Here is a 22778-nt window from a genome sequence, read left to right on the forward strand (position 1 = left end):
TTGCACTTTGGACAGCTGCCCAAGTGATAAACAGCCCTCTGTTCGCGTATCTGCATGACACAGTCTTGCAATATGGTTCGAGAGATAGTAGGTTTGTTATAAGATAATGACTCCCTGGGGCACTAAATGCCACAAAGTTCAACTCATCTAATTCTCCCCAGCAAGATGAGCTGACGATAGCCCCTCTCCATGGCCGAGCCCCGTTTACAATGCACCCCGTTGGCAGGACATGGCCTTGCCATACAACTGTAATGGGCGAGTAACGGCTTGTGACATCTATTGTGCAGAAAATGGAGTTGATAATTCATTTATGATGCTACTTCAGCCTCCCCCCCCCATGTTATTGTGAATTTAGCAAGTATTCTATGTCATATGTAGCTGTACTAATCTCATCCCTAATTATTACCATAGCACCACAATAAATGCAGCTCAGTTAACTGCAGTGAGTTTCACAGCATACCCTTCCTCTCTCCTCCCAACAAAACAAAGTCACAAAGGCAGAAAGATTCCCACCTGTTTAAAAAACACATTGTGGTGAGCTATGCAAAGACAGGTGATTCAGGATTTAATTTAATTTGCTCTCATTACCCAGCACTTGGGTCCAGTGGCAAACAACAGTGAGTGTGGTACAGCAGGGCTGATGCTGGTGGCATATTCAGCTTGGCAGTTTTGAAATGTTCCATAGGCATCATAGGCTGCAGAGCGACTTAAAGGCTTTGGCTTTGTGGTTTACTGTGTACCAGTTCATTTTAGTACAAGACATGCAGGGCAAATAATTCACTGTTCCTTAAGACCCTCATGCAAACCCAGGGAATTCACTGAGGCTGCACAGTTGTTAAGCCAAGCAGAATTTAACCTATCGAGCTGCTGGCAAAGGGCAGCACTGTCTGGTATTTATGTAATTGTTTTCTTGATCACGCTTGAATGAAAAGCAATCTCAGAGCAGCAACTTCACAGACCCTTTGGGGTGACTTGCACCGTATTTTCCGGTTCAACGTTAACCAGATTTCTGGGTGCGGTCCTGCCCGAGGGTTCCCGAGACTCTGCAGCCTCTAAGCAGGGTTGCAGGTGATGGTGTTTCTGAGTGTCCCCTCGGTCAGCGGGGAAGGCAAATGCCACCACACTGGCCAAGGTAGCCAAGCTCAGGGAGGGCATTGTAGCTAAACTGGGCTCATTGCACTCTGCACAGCTTTATAAGAGCCAGTTTAAGCTCAGAAAGTGAGATGTATCCTACACTGTTTGAAGGAGAAAATGGGGTGTTCATTTCTGATTCAGTTACACAAGGCAGAGCTGCCAGTATTGTGCTATTTCTATATGTGTTGCTGTCTCACATGATCTTATTGTGGCTCTCTGGGTACTTTGTCCCTCATTGGGAGACAGGAGTATACAAGAATGTCCCTTACCAAAACAAAATGCAGAAAAACTATTTCCTAACATTGACTAAAGCTTGAAAACCCCAACATGCAAATCCTTTAAAGTCTATTTTGCACTGATCTTATTTATGACCCGTGATCGACTGACTGATTAATGAAATCTCTGGCTTCACAGGTGTTCCTCACCTACCAATATAGACCACACTTGCTCCTCTTTTCTCTCTTAACATTCCTGTCTGGGGTTGCAGTCATTTTCTTCAGTTCAGCTAACCCCTCCTCTGACCTCTCCCTGCAGGTAACTTCAGGAGATGCTGCATTTCAATGATCCCAACCTGCTGGATGTCCAGAAACCACCACTGTGAAAAACTCTCCTTTATAGCTTTTCAAAGATGTCACATTTGGCACAGAAGTCCCTTAACCACAAGTTTTCAATGGCTGGGTGAGTATTCTGGCAAAGCTTTGCAATGAGCTTGTTCTTTTCTGATGTTCTTCCAGCCACTGTCATGGGGAAGATCCTAAGGTGGGCTTCTCATACAGGGCTACCGAAGAGGTCATCACCTTAGAAATAGCTTTACCTGTGAATCTAATGTGTGTTGTAGCAGGTCTACAGAGGCCTATGTAAAATGATTTCAGAGCATCTGCATTTCAGAGACTGACACTACATAGCTTCATCAACCACAAGTTTTGAAAGATACTGCAAAGCTAGTGCAGTGGTAATTAGAAAACTAGACAGGCTTAGGGAAATTAAAACTGAGAGTCTTTATCATGTATGTCCTGGAAAAATCTGTGTGTTATACTGACACAAAAGGCTCGTGTTCTTAAAATTTCCATGTGTACAATTTTAAGCATACTGAAGATAAATATATTTTAAAGATTATTTCACATGTAAGAAAGGCATAGTACTTACTCTTCCTCGTATATCTTTCTGCAAAACAGAAGAAAACAAAACATAGATTAGATTCCTCCTAAAAGGATTTATACAGATCAGGGGCCAGATTCCCAGGTACACTTCAGTGACACAGAGCAGCTGTAACTGGCCAGTTAACTTAGGTTTATGGCTGCTGTGTGTCAGCAGAACTGCACAAAACAGCCAGAGGGTACCGGTGAATCTGGCCCTATATCTTTTTGAAAGGACAGCCCCAAATGAGAAAGGATTGTCAGAAACCCAGCTTTGGCTGTAAGACCCAGCTTTGTCCTAACACTGTTAGAGAAGGAAGTTTGGGTCGCTGTGCTAACAATAGTAAGTAACATCATGTCCTTAATACGAAAAGTAAAATTAAACCTGTCATTCTTACACTCTGCATACATTCTTATCTACTTTCTTTAAATAGAAATGTATTTCTAAATGAGAAATAATACACTTCAGCCTTTTAAGATACAGAATCAACGAAGCTGTGAAGTGTTTTGTAGGCTACACATCAACTGAAACCTCTTCAGAGTAGGATGGTGTTGATACATACACTGAAAGCAGCAGGGATGTACAATTATAGTTTGGAAACATGCAAACATATGCATAGAATATTTTCCTTATGCTATGAATTCCCTCAGATGCAAGGGAAACAAAATGTCACTCCTTCTATGGGTTAGGCTTTCCTGACATCACATCATCAGTCACTGCTTCCTGACTCTTATCTCCTTGCCCACCGGTGCCCCACTGAGCATCTGGAAGCTGGTGCTTTCATTGCCTCTGTACTGTCAGCACTTTGCATGCTTATGATGTCCCTCTGCCCCTGCAACAGTTGACCAAGCTACTTCAGGCTGAAAGCAGAGCAGGTAGTTGCCAGCATCCTTTCATATTTACCAGCTGCATTTCCTTGGCTAAGCTAGCAAACAACATCCCCAGTTTGCATAATCGCTGCTGAAACACAGGACTCCGCAGAATTTGGATTTGCACACGTCTCCAGGGCAGACACCTACATTTTGGGATGGAATTTCTCCTCTTCAGCCAACAGCAGGAACAGGAATCTCAGCATGGCTAATTAAATCTGATTTGTCTGTGCAGATGTGCAGAGTGCCACTCTCAAATTGCTCCTGATATAGAAGTTGTTTTTCACATGAGAGATGTTACTCAGCTGAGGAACAGAAGCCCCTAGTAAGGTGGGCCCGTTTCAGTTTAAAAAAAAAAATGGAACAATAGTCTTTCGAAGGGGAAAAAAAATATTTAAGAAGTAAATATTTTTCAAGTAGTCACCACCAGCCCCTGCATTTATTGTCTCTCACAATGGCCTATAGCTTATTTGGTAAAAATGCTGCATAATTTTCTTCCCAGGAGAAGTATTCTCCAATCAGTAGTAACAGGTTTACGTGACCACAGCTCTGTTTTTGAGTGTGCTCTTTCAGGCCTCAATATTTGAATTGGCGGCAATCTTTAGGCACTGGGGAAAAACTCAACATAGTAAACACGCACCAGTGCTTTTTTCGCTGGCTCCCGTATAAAGGCTAATCAGGAAAGAACAAGACAAAACAAGACTTCATTGTGGGGAAGGTTTTGTCACTTCCTGCTAGCCAAGGCTACAATGGCTCAGCAGAAAATAACCTTTCTCTTCACAAATCCCAGCTGTGATGTTAGAACAGTGGCTCCTCTTGCTGGCTCTGGAATTCAAGTGGCAGCATCCAACCCTAGCATGTACGTGGACACTGTCTTTTTATCTTTATTTCCATCCATGTCCCCTTGCCTTAGCAGCAGGGATGAATGAACAACAGAAGCGGCTTCTCTTGATCAGCTGGAAAAGAATATTGCAGGCATCAGCAACTAAAGCACCCCTTTAGGGGAGATACTTGGCCATCCATTAGCCTGAAAACCTGAGTTTATAAGAAAATCTATTTTTTAAACTTCCAGGGTAGCTAAAGGCTAAATACCCTGCACATATAGTTTGTTATGTATTTAATAACTGAACATGTTGCACAAAATAAGCCTTATTTTCAGCATAACCTGTCTTCAAAGTGAACATTTCTCTCTTAATGCTGTTAATATTCTCCTCCACTGTTCTTTCCAGATTTCACTTGGACATACTTCCCACCTCCTAAGTCTTAACACACCTCTGCAGACTGATCACTAACTGGGCTATGGTTGAAATGTGAGTTGCTGATGTATGCTGCATTATTTGTGACAGCTTTACATCCCTCCTACAAGCATGCAGCAATGGACCTTTCCTGCAGCTGGGGCTGGATCTCTCATCTGAAAGACCGTGGTGGGTTCCCTCCTGACAGGTCTGTGTGACACTTTTGAGAAAGTGAGGGGGCAAGGGGATGTATGGGTGGGAAGAGAAATATTCTCTGTGGAGTGAATGAGCTAGTTCCTGAGACTGGCTGCAGGAAGAAGCCAAGCTGGAGGAAAGATGGATCTGCTATTCTGCAGCATCCCCCGTTCTCAACACATCTCCGCAAGGGGCTGGCACTGGAGCTGATGGTACAAAGCACCTTCCACTGGTGGGGCCTGGCATCTTGGGCACAAAGCACCTTCCACTGGTGGGACCTGGCATCCTGCTCCAACACTGATCCCTCTCAAACACCCCCATCATGAGGGGTCCGGCACCACACAGCTGCTCCAGATCCCGGGGGCCCTGCAACACGGGCCCAGAAACACCAGTGTGTGTGAATAGCTTCTTCACGCGCTGTTTTAATTCACGCAATAGCGTTGCTGAAGATGGGGGCAGCAAGTTTCCTGGGAGCTGGGTAAGGTGTTCCAAATTGCCCGTGATATGATGCAGGATTTTTTTTGCCAGTATGGGGCACTGAAGCTAAGGGAAGAGCAACCTTTCTTCCTCTATTTTTGGCCATCTTAGAGAGAAAGAAATCTAATCATGGCCCCTGGCTTGTCATCTTTTCATGAAAGCAGCATAAGCCAGAGCTCCCAGCAAGCCTCATAAAACTCCAGATTTACAGGGGACCTTTCATCTACATCCATTTAAAATGTTCCCTGCCAGGCAACTGACTATGGACGGAAATCATCATTTGAAAAGATCTTACTTTAAGGACTGTACACAGTGTCTTAAATGCTGCTTCAGTTCTTCATCCTTTTCATAGGATTCCAGCATGGTGTGTGCATCATCGTGGCGATAGCAGTAGATTTTATATGTGTCTTCTAGTGGGCCTTTAATCTGCAAGAACACTTCCCCTGTTAAGGAGAAAAACAAAGCGTGTCAAGCCAGACAACAGCATCTCAGAAGGAGTTTTATTATTCCACCACATTAGCCGTGAGCTAAAAAGGCTGGCTTCCACTTTACTTCCCTTAGAAACGATCTTGCGTGTTTATGTGCATTATTTATTACATGTATTTCTCAGCTGCTCATCTTTGTCGTAGCCAGGCACCATTATATCAGTGTTAATGCATAAAAATTCCCCCAGGAAAAGGCATGAAATCTCTACACTCTGCACCCCTTCATACACAACCCCCTAATTCACTGCCCCAGTTAAATGCCCCTTCAGTGGAAACCACACAGGAGAAGCTTAACTGCTAAGGAGAGACCATTTTTGTGCCGTGGACTGGTAAGAGGGATGAATGTAAGCCTGTTAATTTTCCTTTTGACTTTTTTTCCAACTGAATATGAACTTAAATGGGTTATAACAGGAATAATGACTCTAACTTCCATTAGCCATTTCACTTTTATCTGTTTTGCAAAATCCTGAAATGGCAATTGTTATGGCCTAGAATAGAGATTTTTCTTCACATTGACAGAGGAACAACCTCCTCCCCTAATTAAATAAAACTGCCAGGATTACAGCCATTTTTATATAGTATCTAGGTTGATATACAACTGAAGGGGGAAAACATTTCCATTTCCTGTCCTCCACACCACCGTTTTTCCAGAAGAACAGTTGGGAATTTTAGAGGCACTAAAGTAGTCCTGCACCCATTTCCCATTTCATTCTGGTGCCTAATCCTTTCAGCTGAAAACTCCTGTATTGGTTTCTGTGTATGTAAGAAATATTATCTGAGCAGAGAAGACATGCTTCAGCTCTTCTGCTGGGATATTCACTCAGTTCTTACACCGTTATGTAGCAGCACGCTGATCAGCATCCATGGAAATGCAGATAACAAACAACAGGAATGGTGAAAACTCCTGTCTCAGGCATTTACTGAAAATTACACCTATGTGGCAACCAGTCCAATGTTTTATAAACATTCTGGCTGAGTTATGGTAATGATTATTAAAGTTAAAAGCCGAACACCACATTAATTGGGAGCTCTCTATTCATTCACAGAGTGCCAAGCTGTCAGGCATCCTGCATGTTTCATCCTGACCAAAGCGGGCTGTTTCATAATACGTTGCATTGAACTGCTCCGTCTTAAAGTGAAAAATGATTCAGTTACCACAGTAACACAGCTCTGGGTTTTTTCCCTTAGCAGCGAAGGTTAACTGGGCTTCTAATGCATGTTGGTTCCAAGGTGCGAATAAGGGAACAACAGTGACAGAGCTAAGACCATGAGTTCATTTTAGTTACTGCAAGGCCACGGTCAGAAAAGCACCAACACACTATAGTTAAATGCTCTTGAGCTGTCTGTCTGCTCTGTCTTGTGCTTAATGCTAATGCAGATGGCTACCTACGCGCTTTGCATCCTGACTTTCCCATGAACTCACTACACAGGCCTTTATCAGCCACCGGGGTAAGGGGAAACCTTAACAAACTTTCTCTTGATCCTGCTCCCTTGGCACCTGATTCACAGCTCTCATGCTTTTCACCAACATTAAGCTGAGCTCCAAGTGTTTAGCACGGCCCATACTATGCTAAGCCCTCAACTGAGGCTATGTTTTGAGTAGCAAAAATGCAAGCTGTAGACTTACAGCTTATTTCAGCAGATACTGGAGGCTGGAAATTATCATTCACTTCTACAGAATGAGAGAGATGAGCAAAATCTGTTCACTGATGTATTGTGCCATGATGACAGATACTTTCATTGATGCTCAGTGATGAGAAAAATTATGTGCTGATTTCACGGATAAGGCCTTTTAAAAGCAGACAGATTTCTTAAGCCTGAAGCCCTTCTTGATTCTGAGCCATACGGACCAAATTAGATGAGCTTTGGGCACACCACTGCGGGAGCTTGCTTTATGGGCCAAAACCACATGGTATTTCGGCACAGGTTTAAAAATGCTGAGTCTTTTACACATTCTGATGGATCCAAAACTGCCTGATGCCTCTTCTTAAGTGTGGTGGTCATCAGTCTCAAAGAGAAAATCCGAGAAGGAAGGCTTAAACAACAGAAAGTTTCTCCCTGTGGCTTTCAGTGGTGCTTCCTGCATGGACAGCAGTGGGAAAGGGAGAAAGAAGGGGTCTAAAAGCTAATAAGGTTACTAAGTTTTCATGTTCCTCTGTATACAGCATCCAGAACAGAGAGCAGAAAAAATACAGGAGGGAACTAGAAAGGTATTTAACCTCAGCGGCGTTTAAGCATCAGAAGACCAAGCACCAGAAAAGGTCTATCTATATTAGCACAAAACTGGACGCACAAACTGGATCCTTTTGAGAATGGAAATTACCAGAAGTCACACTCTGAGGGCACATTTTATGCATCCAACCATAAAAAGTGTATCTCAGTCTACAGGAACAGCCTATGGCCATCTGAAGTAAGACCTCTTGACACATGTTGGATGGATATCAAGTCCTTAGCACCAACTGTTCCACTTTACAAGTCTGCTCCTATTAGACGTTATTCCTCATCAAGGTGGACATAGCATAAGGTACAGAGACGATTGACTAAAATCAGACATGAATACGAGCAACCACATTGTTTTGGTTTCAAACCAGGTGATTAGCAGTTCTCCTCAACCTCACCAGGGCTGGGTTGCCTTCCAAAGTGGGATATTTCAGTGCAAGATGTTTAAACACCATAAACATGATAGAATATGAAGGGAGTGTTAAACAGATTGTCAGTCTGCTTTTTCTATAGCCTGGCTTTAACAATTTTTACACTGATTATGAAGATCCTGGAGACAAAAATATCGCCTTGCTGTACTTTTAGGGGATGACAAACTTACTAACTTATTGTTTATAGTGATGCAGTTATTCTCCCTGGTTTTGTCTTAGCATTCAGAAGAACACCTCACACCTTACTTGCCATCTTTTTCCCTGCTATAATTTAGCAAACTTTGTGATCCAGAGTCCCATACATTTTCATGGCTCTTTGTCTGATTCTGGAGAAATACAACCTAATAGATGGATGGAACTGTTCATCTTCACTTCTGGATGTGGCAGGGAACTAAAAGAATGATTCTCTTGGCTGTGAGCACAGCACTTCCTGCTAGAATAGAACGTTGCTTATTAAGGGTATGACTCATCATGATGCACTTTAATTGAAATACGGCCAAACAACACAGTCGCATCAAACTACGTTAAGCTGTTGCCTTGGCAAACCAGACTGAGACTTGCTAGGATTAATACCTTTCCCAAGCCTCATATACTTTAATGTTATGTTTCTTAGTCAAACAGCAACTGATAATTTTTTACTCCCTTATTTGTGAGAAGAGGAGCCCTTTCTATAACATGTCACCTGTTCTTTGTGGTCAGTTTAGGGAAGAAAGAACCTCTCTGACCTCTGAATCATAGCTGGAAGTTTTTTAAACTAAACTGGCTGACTTTGCACTGAAGCAAGTTAAGAACTCTCACCTGATCCCTTAGGGTGGATCGGGTACTGCCCCTGCACTGAAGAAGCAGTTATGGGAGAGCCGGTGAGTGGTAACTTCTTACATCTCTCCAGCTGTGCCAGAATGTCAAGTGAATAAACAGATCACAGTCTTAACATTCATGGTCTCACCTGCAGAATTTGTGACTGGTGACATATTCAGGAGCAACCTGTTTGCTGAAAATACCCGTGATCCCTACGGACATTCCTGCTCAGACTCTCACAAACTTCATAACAATTACAGCTTTCTTGCCTTTACTGACCATGTTCCTGTTAAGCCTTAATTGTATTGCCAGTAGATACGTGTTTACAATGTTCAAGGCAGGTGTCATGTGTTTATTATTCCAATAATTTTTAATGCTTTTCTTGAATGGTACGATTCTGAGTATGCAATATAAGAGTTGGTGGGCAAGCAGAGTTAGGTAGGCAGTATCAAACTAGATGAAAGGGATATTATCAGTATGTGGCATAAGCCAGTGCTGCAGTTTTAACTCATGCTAAACTCACTCTTCCCTTCCTCCCTTCCCCTCAACATCCAGATAGATGGAAAAAGAGCATCATGATCATATGAGTACAGTAGAGCGACTGGACAGGGTTCACATGTCATTTTTCCGGTGTCATTATGGACAGCTTGTAGCATGTTAGCCACCGGGAGCAGTACTAGTTAAGTCTGATGAGGGTAGAGGACAGGAGACTGTTATGTTTATTCTTTCACGTAGCTTTGTAGAGCTCAAGAGGACAGTAAACATACCGATTATTTGCATGGGTGGTTCCACATCTGTCGTGGCTTCTTCCAACAATGACAGCAGGTTGGCTGATACCTGATGGACCAATTCGATGTTGCTAAACAAGCCATCCACGTCAAAGCGAGCAATCTAATGGAATACAAATATTAAGTGGCTACTGACGAAGGATAAAGGACATTGTGTATTACAGACCTTCTCTTGCTAAACCCTAAGTATTCAACACTCCAGGAAGCACCACTTCTGCAAAACCTCATATAAACATCCTCCTTGTGACTTCAAGGACACATATACAGTTTTCAGATTAGTATAATATGGTTGACGCACTTAACAAAGGGTATGTTATCAAGTGCTTTTAACCTTATTTTGAACTATCCCTAACCTGAAAGTGTTTGCCTAGGAAGGAAATAAATATTATCATCTGAATTAGAAAAGATCCTTAGCTGGCTTTAAAATACTTGTTTGCATTCCCACTTAGGAAAAGAATTGCTGACAGTAGGTTTGATTCCATGATTAGCAGTTGCTAACAGCAGCCGCTACATAAACTGAGACCTTGGTGCTTTGGTGCCAGCTACCAGGTACAAAGACTTCCAGATGGTGGTACCATGTTAAATTAGTTCCCTATAAATCCAAAAATACAATTGAGATAGTACAATTTCCACTAAAAGAAACACATTTACAATTCTGGGTATTAATATAACCTAAAGAGCTTCCTGCAGATCCTGGGCACACAACATTGACTTGGGTGAACTGCATCAGTTTACACCAACAGAAAATTTGGATCCATGTCCCTACTCATTTTAAAGCAAGTAAAAAATTTCCAGGACCCATACTTCTCAAGCAGTAGTTAGTTATTCCTTGCACAGCAGAGCAATAGTTAATATTCGGGCACAACTGGAGATAGCCAGTGGTAATGTGCCGATACTGAGAACAAAGGCAAGATTGATTTCGACATCCATAATGATACCCTCTGAGTGTATCTCTATTAGAAATAGAATTGCTGACTTACATAGCAGCTTACCAGATGCCAGGAGGATCAAATTGCATGCCATCGTAACAGAATCAGAAATATATTTTCAGTACTAATGCAGTTAATTTCTTTGTAAGTATTATAGGGGCTAAAGCATGTTTTATCCATTTGGAAATATGAAACAGATTCATTGCTAGGTCAATTTTCTAAATGCTATCCTTCTCTAAACACATTACAAACTTTCAGTACAGTAGTTTATCCGCCAACTAGCCTTAGAACCATATAACATTCTTGAAAGCCTTTCAAAAATGCAGAGTTTATTAAATTAAGACAGTTATAATCTCTAAATTGCTTTTCCTGTATACATCTAGCACAGGACTTCCGACCTCTGCTCCAGTACAATGCCTACATAGTATTTGGGACTACGCTGTGCATGGACACTTGAACACTTTAATACAGTGACAAAGGGCAGAATCGAAATGTATGTTTTCAGTTGGCTGGAAAAGAGCAAAGGAATACAGCACACTTGTCAAAAATCTCAGCACGTTCAACCAGGGACTCCTCTTGCTCAGTGCTGGCCAGGCTGGGGAGGGACTCAGGTGGAGAATACTTCTAAGTGGATGAACAAGTGAGGAGGAAGAAGTCGTCAAGAACTCCTTAAAGCTATGTCAGCGGATGCCGGGTCTTCTGAAAACAGCTTGGAACAAACTCTGACAGAGCTTTAAGGAAGAAAAATGGTCCTTAAACAGCACAAGCTTCAGCTGGCCACAGTGTTTCCCAAAGAGGCAGTGCCAACGTCATCTAAAGACACTTTGGCCTCTGCACCTCTATTTTGTCACCAATTTCATAACAAACCCTACATACAGAACATTTGGGTTAAGGTCTGTTTCAAATTATTTTTATTCTGTATTAGCAGCAGACATCATTTGTGCAGCCCCTATGTTGCAGGCCACACAAATACGAATCTTTCTCTGGACAACCTCTCCTTCTATTCCCAGCTTTCCGCTGCACAATTTTTCTAACAACTGCAATATTGTTGAGGAAAAGGTGCTCTTTGAAGTCTCATCTGAAAAAGAAAATAGGTATCATTGGCCTAATAAGATCTTTTGCCTGAAAGATAGCTTATGAGCCTTCCTTCTTAAATGTACCTTTTCTGTGTAGAATGCAAATTATGAAGTGCTCACTGGGCTGTTAGACATGGTATTTCTCCACAACAGCTGTCTGCAAGGCTGGATAAAGTTCTCTGTGCTTGCATTAAGGTTATCTGTGAGCAGAACGTGGGTGAGTGGAGACCCTGACATCACCACCTCACCTCCTCCGCTGCCCCTAGTGCTCACCTGCTTCTTTCTCAGGGGCTGAATCACTTCCTTGATGCAGAGATCCAGGTCGCTGATATAGTCTTTCTCCGTCTGCATGAGTTCTGCGATGATTTTCACCCTCTTGGCCATCATGCGCCTCCTGACTTGTTCTTCATCCTCCTGCGGTGAAGTGGCGGGGGATGAGGACCCCACTTGAGGGGACATCTTTTCTGTTTAAAAGAGGGAAATCTGTGAGGAGCATCAGTGCTTCCCCAATTTGCCCTGCGTGACCACAGGGGAACGCAAACAGTGCCTGCTGGAAACTCCAAAATCACCATGGGGAGCAGGAAAAGACGCAAAAGAAATGGCAATCCCAGATCAGACTGGATGTTGTCTCATCGCTGATGCCCTTCTACATCTATAATGATTTGGAGGATGGGAGAAAACATCTTCCTCTGGAAGAAAAAGGCTGTGTTTACCATAAATAAGCTTCATAAATAACCTTTGCTCTGTACAATGTAAATGTTACCTCTGTTCATAGAAGGCTGAGGGTTGTAGGTACTGGAAGATAAACTTTTAAATTAAGACAATGTTATAATGATGATGAAACCTATAATTTTGTTTAAAAATATTTCTTTGATAGAGGCAAAGGAATTACAGGAGAATATGGGAAAACCTTTAATGATCAATAACAAACACTTATTGGAACAACAAATATCACCGGGATCAAAGCATTTTTAACTATTTTTCCACACTTCAGACCTAGAATATCTGATTTCTTCCAAACACATGGAAATGCAAGCAAGTCTTCTACAAACAGGTAATTTATGTGTGCTACAGGACCTACTTATCTGATGGTCTTGCCTTTTGCTGGTTTGTAAGCCAGCCTGCAGACATCCATGTCATCTGTACGAAGGGCACCAAATTTTATCTGTGTACACTGACAATCTGTATTTTGCATTAGGAAAAACACACATAGGGAAAAAAACAAGGTGAAATATTTCAGAGGCTATTGTGGATTTTTTCTGCTAGCCACAAGATGGTGCAGAGCACCAAGAAAAATGGACATATCATTACCCTACTCATCTTCGCATTACCCAGGCCACACTTTGACAGCACGGGCTTTTATTGCTTAGCGGCCAAGGATGGAAATCTCTGCTGAGGATCAGAACGCTAAGCCTTCGTGTCAACTTCTCGTAGGGAGCACACTGTATAATGAGGCAATAGCAAGCAGTATCTGATGCTTTGCTTGCTGCGAGCCAATACGGAATATATTGGAGTTTTTATTGTCAAGGCTGAGGTCATGAGCACTCGAGTGAGCGCCAAGCAGTGTGTGTGTCTCACCAGTACAACACCAGCCAAGGCTGTAGGTGACAACCTGGACGTGTGGGAAAACCGAGCAGCTTTCAGAAGCTCTGAAACTCCTTCCGCTGAGAGCTGTGAAATGTTGTAAAGCCAAGAATCATCATCCTCAACCCCTTCTATGAATCTGCTGGCCACTGATACTCAGAAAGGACAGATTTGTTATTGATCCTTCTCCCATCAGGATTTCTATGAGACTGATGTGACCACAGCTTTTGTTTGAAATAACTGCTTTTGGGACTGCATCTCTGCCTCTGTACTGATAGTTTTAAAGAATCAGGACAAGGAACCCAAACAAACTGGGGAGGAGGGGCTGTTTTTTCAGATTTTTTGTATTTAGGGGCACTTTCTACTTTTGAGTTTTTAACCTTGAAGTGTCTGCATAACACAGGCATGAACATGGACAATAAAATAGAAACATGATGAGAATGTCTCCCCTCTGCAAGGCTTGGCCTATCATAAGAATTCCAAGCTGAATCTCGCCCTAGTGAGTCTGTGCTGGTGGGAGCGCACAGAACCAAAGGTACTGTGTTCTGGAAGAAACAGACTCTGCCATTATTTTAGTGAGGAAGAGAGTGAAATTGGTACTTGCACCACTCCACAGCTCCCTCTGAGCCATTTTCTGCTAGGGGTGGAAAATGACAATACTTTACCTGCTGCTTACATGCTAAAACAGCAGGTACTTTTTCCTCTAAAAACTTACAGTATGTTATCACACTCATAAATCACAAGGAACCGCATGAACAATCAATTTCTGTTCCAGTTCTGCACCAAAATCAGCATTGTTCTTGAGATCGGGTGTGAAAATGTTTGCATGTGTGTGTCTGTATGCAAGAGTTCAGGGTGACTCCTGAGAAAGTGCAGAGAGGACCAAACGTCCTGGAAGATGTTAGAAGTGTCATTTCATCTCAAATGCAGCATTGTTACGATATCAGATGGAATCTGAAGGTAAACACAAGATTCTTTGCAAAAGAACTTTCTTATCTTCTATACTGGAACAGGAGAGGGCATTATATGCACAAAACAAAGCCGCTGTTATCCCACTTCAGGCTCGAATTTGCAGTCCCTTGAGAGGCTGTTCTTTCAGTTTATGTCACTAGATTGCCCTGATCAAATTTGATGCTTGAACTATGTCAGGGCTCATCTATTATCCTTATTGCATGATAGATAATAATGCCAGGAAATAAAAACTGTTCTCAACAGGAAGAAATAACCATGAGAAATGTCAGGTAGGTGCTGTTTCCTTATAGAAAACATGTTTTTTAATAAATGTATCCTTTTGTTAAAAGTAATATAATTGTCCATTTTCACTCAATACATTAACTTTTTCATTTTCAGACATGTCTGTCTCTATAGAATGCAACATCAAGATCCTGAAGTGATGATTACAGCCAAAACCTGTGATTTCGTGTTCAGCTGATTGCTTTTAACCAGTTTGAGAACATTAGTAGCTTGCTGAAATCCTTGTGGAGTAAGTAACAGTTTCGTGAATGCACAAACAGCAAGTTCATTTCTGGAATATAAGCAGCCTTGTTTCTACCTGGTAATGTGTACCAGCCCCAGAATTGTTCAAGAGAGAGGATTAGCAGGAAGAGACATTGCTGAAGATTAACTGTTACAGTAAGAATTTGGCTCTTTCATCCTTGCAGAAGCCAGATTTAAGAAAAACAAAAACCTGTCTGTTGAATGGTTTATTAGACAGCTACATCTTAAGACCAGTTTACAAAAAAAAAAAGTAATTGGTGCTTTTAGTAGGCATGTAAATGTAAAGTAGAAGGTAACATTTGCAATTGTTGCTTTGCGGTGTCAGTTATCTGCAGGAGCCACCTTTCTGGAGGACTTTGCTTTGGAGAGGAAGACGTTGACTTTGGTCTTCCAGCTGTGTGTTGAAGTACACAGCTCTAGTTGCACAAAACCGGAGGTTCACTATGTGGTGGCATGGACAAAGCAGCTGTGTGCCTTACAAAAGAAGCTTCTTGCAAGTGTGAAGCCTAAAAATATCCCCCCAACAGTGCAGGGAGAGCACAGGGGAGCAGAGCCTGTGATGTCCCAGTGCCGTAGGACCCAGGGAGGTATTGGGGGATCCACAGCAAGCGACTGGAGGAGCAGCCAGAGCAGGTCTGCAAGATCTATGTGTGCAAATTTCCCTGGCTTTCCCACCTAGAGACTGAGCAGTTCCAAGAGGTCTGCTCTATCCATCCTTCCTCCCAGGTAAGATGCTCGGTTTGGATACTACATTTGCCCTTGGGGATGGGACCCAAGTTTCTCCCCATCTAATGCTTTCCATCTGGAAGTGAAGGTGCTGACATGGAATGTAGCAACAAGTACAGTGATGTCGCGGCATGGGATGAGGAACAGGCCTTGTCATTACTTGGGTAGTGTTTGGAGGGCACCAAAGGAATGCAAGTTCTGCACTCGCGCTGTGCAGGTACAGGGATTTTGTCTGGCACAGGCGGGCAGGGAAGGCAAAAGTTATCAAGCTATAACAAACAAATTACAGCATTACTGTGTTTTCATGTGTGAAACCTGAGTCTCACACCACCCTAGATAAAATTACTCATCCATGAAAACAAGTCCTCAGATAGCCTGCACCCTCAGATAACCTAGTGAATACAGATGGGAATTTACACTGGCTTTTATCAGCTGGATTTGGGAGTGAAACACAGGCAGCCAAGCTCAGAGACTGCTGCTGTGGCAGCTTTCCTCTCCCCACTTGTATATCCCCTCACGCTGTGGCTCTGCCCCTGCCACCCCTGCTTCCACCGCGGATGCCGGGACACAGGGCACTGGGATCCTTGTGACTGGGGCAGTCTGAAATGGGAGCACCAGGAAAGGATGGAGCGTCCCACTGCGTGCGAGACAAGCGCATCACATGAGCTAACAACACACAAGGAGATTTACTGCAGAACCACTTCCCCTTGTAAGGGACCACCTCACTTGCTAGGGCTGTCGTTACAGTTTTGCAGCAGAGTTATTACAGTGCAACGCTATGGTGCAGATTAGATCCGCTGAACTCCAAGTCGGGCATTGAAATGCAAAAGGATCGGGAGAGGGTTGCGGAAAATGCTTTTCCTTTTCCTCACAGACGCACACAACAGCAGCATTGTTCAGAAGCGAGTTCGTCGCATGTGCACTGTGGGTTACACGTGCAAAAAGCTCCTTTTCTGAACACAGGAGGAGAACACCACAGGACCACCATGACCTTGCACCAGCCTCCCTGGGCAACAGGTTCCCTCATCAAATCTGCATCAGAGACTTCCTTGCAATTAGGTCGTTCAATCTTTGATCATTTTTCTGTTCCATAAGGTACAGAAAATATTTACATTCAACACACAGGATCTTTCTTCAATTCCTTGACAGCAGACCGCTTTAATTATACGTGTGCTGACAGGACTACAGAGAGATCCCATGTGACCGCAGTAGAAGGGAAGAAAGCTTATCATCAGGTGACAGAAGAATGCCCTTATTGTTAGCGCCGATACTTACAAATAAACCTTTCCAGTGTGTCGTACACCGGTATAAATATCCCACTCCTGTGGCATTGAGCTAATATGTTAATAAAGTAAGAACCAAGGATGGGCTGCATCTGAACCGCTTCCCCTGAGACACACGCACCTCAAGATTTGCCACGGATTTGCCACATTGTGACCCACAATGTAAAGCATCCCAATTAATAAAATGTTTGCTAATACGCTCAGAGAAGGATCCATAAATCTCCTTGGGTCCTAGTCTCCTCTCTTACCCCGGTTGCTGTTAGTAGTTGTGCTGCAGTAGCTCCTAAAAGCCCTAAGCCACACGGCAGGACTTGACTGTCGCAAGTGCTGTGCAAACACAGCGGCACAAAATGGATTCTGCTCTGAAAAGATGAGCTCGTTTCCCAGCCTGACTGACGCTACAGTAAGTTCATGGAATAACCCCGGCTTTATCACAGTGCAAGTTAACAGAATTAGATCCTCCAAGCTTATATTTGGACACTATAAAAGAAAAGTCGTCATTAGATTGTGATTTCTCATCACAGGGAGGTTATTTTCATCAAGCCATCTCCTGCACTTCAGGAAATAGTCCTGACTTTTACTTTAGCCAACTAGCCACTCCAAAGATTAATACATTTTGCAGTGAAATAGGATATTCCTTGCATTGTAGTCCACAGAAAGTTAATCAGTAAGCACAGCGCTAAGCAAACAAGGAACTGGGGAGAGGTGTGGAGGTACCAGGGAAGAGCAGCGTGCTCTGCGGGCAGGGGGAGGATGGGATGGGACAGGACGGGACGGGACGGGACGGGGTGGGACGGGGTGGGATGGGATGGGACGGGATGGGACGGGACGGGACGGGACGGGATGGGATGGGATGGGGGAAAGTGCCCTGCTTGTGATGGCGTGAAGGGGGATGAGCTGCCTCAGACTTGGCTTTTTTACACGAAGGAGTAGCAGCTTGCCAGGAATTTGTATAATTTTGTAGGTTTCTCCTTCATTTCCGCTATTGATTATTTCTCATAGCTACATCAGACACAGGCAAAGTGTGAAATTTGAGGTTCAGATATGAGCTCTGAGGCCGTATATTGTGGTAGCTGTGTGATTTGAGTCACTGTATCTATTACATGTATGTCACTGATGTATTTTAAATTGAGGCATGTGCAAACCATTTAACAGTGCAGTTGACCCATTCACAGCTAAAGTTATTGAGTTGATATGTGATAGATTTGCAAGACAAGGAGTATTCTCAAAGCCTGTGTTGTCTTGCTGAACACTGCAAATGTGATCTCTGATTCCTTCTGGAAACCCACCATTTTCTATAACGCATTTTTCACACCAAGCACGAGTTCGGAATATGATTATTAACAAAAACCAACAATCTGTCCAAAACCTAACAGACAGTGAACTACATTTTAAATTCCTTTTCATGGTCTGCCTTTTTTGGTTGATAGCATCTGTCCCCATGATACAAACATTTATGTGCCAATAACTACATCTCCTCTTACCAAAATACATAGGTACTCACAGAATGGTAACTTCACATTAATTCAAAGACTGATTCCAACAATAATGCAATACATAGATATTAATATAGTTAATGTATCTTACTTAACCTCATTCTTCCCTCTTTAGGAAAATGATGCTTCTGTCTAGCTGATGGAGAACTATGGAAGAAAAAATATATATGGCTTGATCAAGGTATGTCTGGGCTCATCTAAGAATGAGTTCTAGATGACTGCATGGTTGTATCACAAACCTGTCATTTGATAGCAATCACCTTATTTTCCCCTGTCTAAAACGGGGCTGCAGGCATCTGATTATCTCACAGGATGAGTTGAAATAAATGCACTAATGCTTGCCAAGCTCTTTGAGAATATAATGGTTACTTTGCATCTTGTTTCCTTTTTAAAAAGAACAAAGCCAGGAGGTGTTGCATGGCCATTCGCACCAGATAAGGTATTGAATAGAAGTCTCTAGTACAATAATTAACAATGAAAATACTTTGTGTTTTTAATGAATCCTTAATTTTAAAGTGAACAACACTTGCAGAGGTTTGCACCTTTGACAATGCTTTTGTGCTGATGTTTGTAGACTCAGCAGCACAAACCACCTCAATTACTCTGGAGATCTGCGTGGTATGTACCCTTCCCTATTCTCTAGAAAATATTTTGGATTCTGTATAAAACAGAAAAACTTAAGAGAAATTCAAGGGCATAAATGGAATTGTCAGGAGTTTGTATGCCTGACTGCTTGTTCACATGCTTTTGGTTTGTTGGTTTGTTTGTTTGTTTGTTTGTTTATAGGCTTTTATTTGGGGACCTATTTTTCTAGTACACTGAGCTGCACTTTGAAAATGTATGTACTTCTGAGCTGCTGGAAATGGCTGGCAGGAGGAGGCAACAGTCTGGTTTCTACTCAGAGAACCCAGCCTCTGACTCTCGGCTCCCCAGCTCTGCTGATGGGGGATTCCGTTCTGCAGGGTTTGCTCCTGTCCTAGACATCATTGTCCATGCTAATGCCAACCACGGTTCTGCAGACTGTGTGCTAGAAAACCTATTAACAGAAGAGAGGCGCGATTGAACACAAGAGCTTTTCCTCCAATTCATATGGGAGGCAAGTGCAAATTATTACTATCCATATATTTCTGCAAAGCATTTACCATTCTAGGATGATGGGAGAGTCCCGGTCTGGTGATACAAACCAGGCCATTTATGTCTCCAACAGATGTGTTGGGTTTTCTTAGCAAGAATGGAGAACTCAAAAGCTTTGTGCCAAGAAACCCACTTCCCTCACTTTGGAGTAAGCTGGTTTGCATCCAAGCGCTAGTGAGAAAAATGAAGAACATAACGGCGTTCAGTCATAGCACATCATCAGCGCTGGCAGGGAGCACGTTAGGTCTGGGATCCGTGATCGTTATCAGATTCAGGCACATCTAGCTCAGCAAAATTTGATCCAGATCAGGCCTTGGCACACAACCATTTCTTCCTCTCAAGACCGTAAATACACTTCATAGGAATTTCTACCGACTTTGTATTTTCACTCTGAGGACAAGCGACCTCTAATCCAATATAAAGCCTGCCGGTACCTTGTTAACTCAACACCATTTTTCTTGAACAAACATGAGCAAGCAGAATGAGCCATCACCAGACCAGTGCTTTGCAATAGGTGGCCGTGGCAGTCTCAGCTGGTGGCAGGAGCTGTAAAGCTGGATTTACCGTTTCCTTGGACTGCTGCCATAAACATAACCTCATGCTCTGCCGTGACTACCGAGGCTTCCTCCTCCTTTGCTCCAGATTTTAAACAGGAGATGTTCACGGCATAAATACACCTGACATGGGACAGAAAATCTCACCCTTTTGCTGGATACTGCTCTGATAACCTCAACCTCACCTGGGCAACCCCCTTCATGAGTAGAAAACTGCTATTTTGGTGGGACGTCTGCCAGGAGGTTGCCTGCCCAGCCATGGCGATCCATGCTCGTACCTTGCAACACCTCTGCCAAATCCCTGCAACACACACCTGACTTAACCGACAATTCTTCACCTTCTCATTGATTAGCTATCGCAAGGAGGGAACAACGTAATCGATGAGCCGCTCTGCTGTCCTCAGTGTATGCAGCCCCCATAGAAACCCTATTATTTTAATACTTATTATTTTATTTTCTGCTTTTATTGTCTCTCTGAAGTAATGCTACTTCCTAATTAAATGCATCAAAACCATAATACAGCAACCCGAAGTATTTTCCTATTTTATTTCCCCATAAAGGATGATTGCCACAAGAGTGACTGTCACTAGGCAGTTAAATCACTATTAGTGATACGCATATTATAATAATAGTCAAACCCGGCATTTGTGACGAGACCCTGGAAACTAACAGAGATTCAGAAGTCTGTGTTCCAGAGTACATTTTTCGTTGACAGGCCCAATACGGACATAATTTGCCAATTTCCGGTCCAGATGCAATTTGGTTATTTGCAAAGAAACCCTCTCTAGAATAATGTGATTTGAATCAGCATATCCATCAAAACATGTATTTGGATATACTTCAGTTCAGGTTCAATCTGAACAACAGATAAACACATTATAGATCCTGGTATTTTTAACGGAAAGACAAAAACACTCTTGATGCTTCTAATTGGTTAGTGTGTATATATATATATATGTATATATACACGTATCTATCCCACTTGATACGACAACTAAAGACAGATAGGATAGAGCCATCGTATTTTCACATTACTGTTTGCGTTGCAAATACATCCTGGTGACAAAGGAGAAAGATCCTGGTTGCATGTGGGTTTTGCAGGAACACACCAAACCCTTCGATTTTGCATCCTGTCTACACGACATTATATAGAAAAACTAGGGGAAACATTTCACACCCTGGAAGCAGCGGGCAGGGGTGAGAGGGGGCCGTTGTTCATTCCAGCTATGATCGACATGCCCTTCGTCATCTCAAGGCTGCAGGCTGGAGGGCGTCGAGATCCCACCCCAGCCCAGCGCATCCCTCGCAGCAGAGCACCAACTAAGCGTCCCCTGTACCTTGTAACTTCTGGCTGTACTCTGTCCTGTCTGACTGACTCCTCCTCAAGGCGCCGTGGTCCCCGGTGGCAGCAGTGCCTTCCACCACGGGCTCCGTCCTCCTCCTCTCGCCCATGTACAGCTTGTTTCTCAGCAAGGTCAAATTCCTCCTCCTGTTCCCCACGCCTTCCTTCCCCGGGCAGTCTGTGCTCGCCATGGCTTGGTGGTGGCAGTGGCCGGGGAGGGGGCAATAGCTTGGTTTTTAGGGAGGTGATCTCACTGCCCAGGTGAAGGCTGGTTGCTTTGAGCTTGGTTTTGGAGCAGGGCTCCCCAGGCAGTGCAGGGCCCTGGGGCTCAGCCCTGCCACCTGTGCTGGAGCAGCTCCACCCCCGGCAAGCTGCCGCCCCGGGCAGTGTTTGCATTCACCTGCCTTGTGTGCAAGCGCGCCCGGCGGGGCCGGTTTCAGAGCCAGCCCCAAAACAGCGGCTGTTCCCAGCCCGCTTTCCCCACTCCAGGGTACACTCCTCACCCTGCCACAGGCCCGTGGGTGCCAGCGCCCTGAAATGCGGCCATGGGTGCCGGCACCCCCAAGTGCAGCCGCATTCTCACGGCCCTGCCTGGGCTGCCCCTGGCGTGCGCTGGCAGCGCGGTGCTCAGTGTCACAGGGCACGGCCACGCTTTCATCGGACGCCTTCCCTTTCTGTGCTGCCAGGACAGCAGGGAAACAGAGGGCAGGCAAAGGGGAAGAGAAGAGCAGCCACCCCCTTGACCCTCGTTCCTTCTCCTTCCCTGAAGTGCCCAACCTGCAACCTGGCCAGGACACCAACCCCGCACATATCAAACTGCATTTACCAGGCTCCCCAACAAGATAGGTAGCCTTCAGGCTGGTAAATCCTGATCTACAGGTTTGAAGGGACACCGGTCCACCAGCACAATGAAGAAAAGGGCTGGGAGGGAGATGAAAACCTCTCAAGCAGCACGCAGCCAAGGCTCATTTCAAATCAGGCTGTGTCCTGTGTTACACTACGCAGAGAGAGGTGACACGAAAGCCTGCCAAGGACCCACGAAGGCTGTCGTAACAAATCACTGTGCTTAGATGGCTGAGGAACTGGACACCATAACACCTGCTCGTAATACCTCTGGATCAGCCCCTGGAAGAATCTTATTATCCTGTCTGTTAGCCTCTGGCATGCAGGGACTGTCTAGTGATCCTCCGTAGCGCCGGTCTAATCAAGCTCATGTTAAAACAGCAGGAGCTGCTGGCATCTGAGCCTGGATCAGACTTATCCTGGGAAGAGCCCCAGCAGCCATCAGTAGCAATCACTGCTGCTGCTGTGATACCCACCCCCTGCAGCCCTCCCTGCCTGGCGGGAGCCCCGTGGCGCAGCCTAATCGGTGTCATTGTCACGCACGC

General features: G+C 43.9%; 2 protein-coding genes across 11 annotated transcripts in view; one reads left to right on the plus strand and one right to left on the minus strand.

Moving 5' to 3' along the window:
- INTS12 (integrator complex subunit 12) overlaps positions 1-10174 on the plus strand; it is a 45602-nt gene extending 35428 nt beyond the window's left edge. For all 10 annotated transcript variants that reach the window (XR_011738919.1, XR_011738922.1, XR_011738926.1 and 7 more), the window contains 2 exons: positions 1669-1812; positions 4370-10174. The gene's annotated coding sequence lies outside the window, so the exon portion shown is untranslated. The remainder of the gene's footprint in view (positions 1-1668; positions 1813-4369) is intronic.
- Positions 5339-21581, minus strand: LOC139827851 (rho guanine nucleotide exchange factor 38-like). Its single transcript, XM_071808230.1, has 4 exons — positions 21386-21581; positions 12048-12238; positions 9749-9872; positions 5339-5490 (listed from the first exon to the last, which is right to left on the minus strand). Exons 1-4 carry the CDS (start codon positions 21579-21581, stop codon positions 5339-5341), a joined length of 663 nt encoding a protein of 220 aa, XP_071664331.1.
- Between the last annotated feature and the right edge of the window lie 1197 nt (positions 21582-22778).

This window comes from Patagioenas fasciata, chromosome 4 (genome assembly GCF_037038585.1).
Source record: "Patagioenas fasciata isolate bPatFas1 chromosome 4, bPatFas1.hap1, whole genome shotgun sequence".
NCBI classification, from domain to species: Eukaryota; Metazoa; Chordata; class Aves; order Columbiformes; family Columbidae; genus Patagioenas; species Patagioenas fasciata.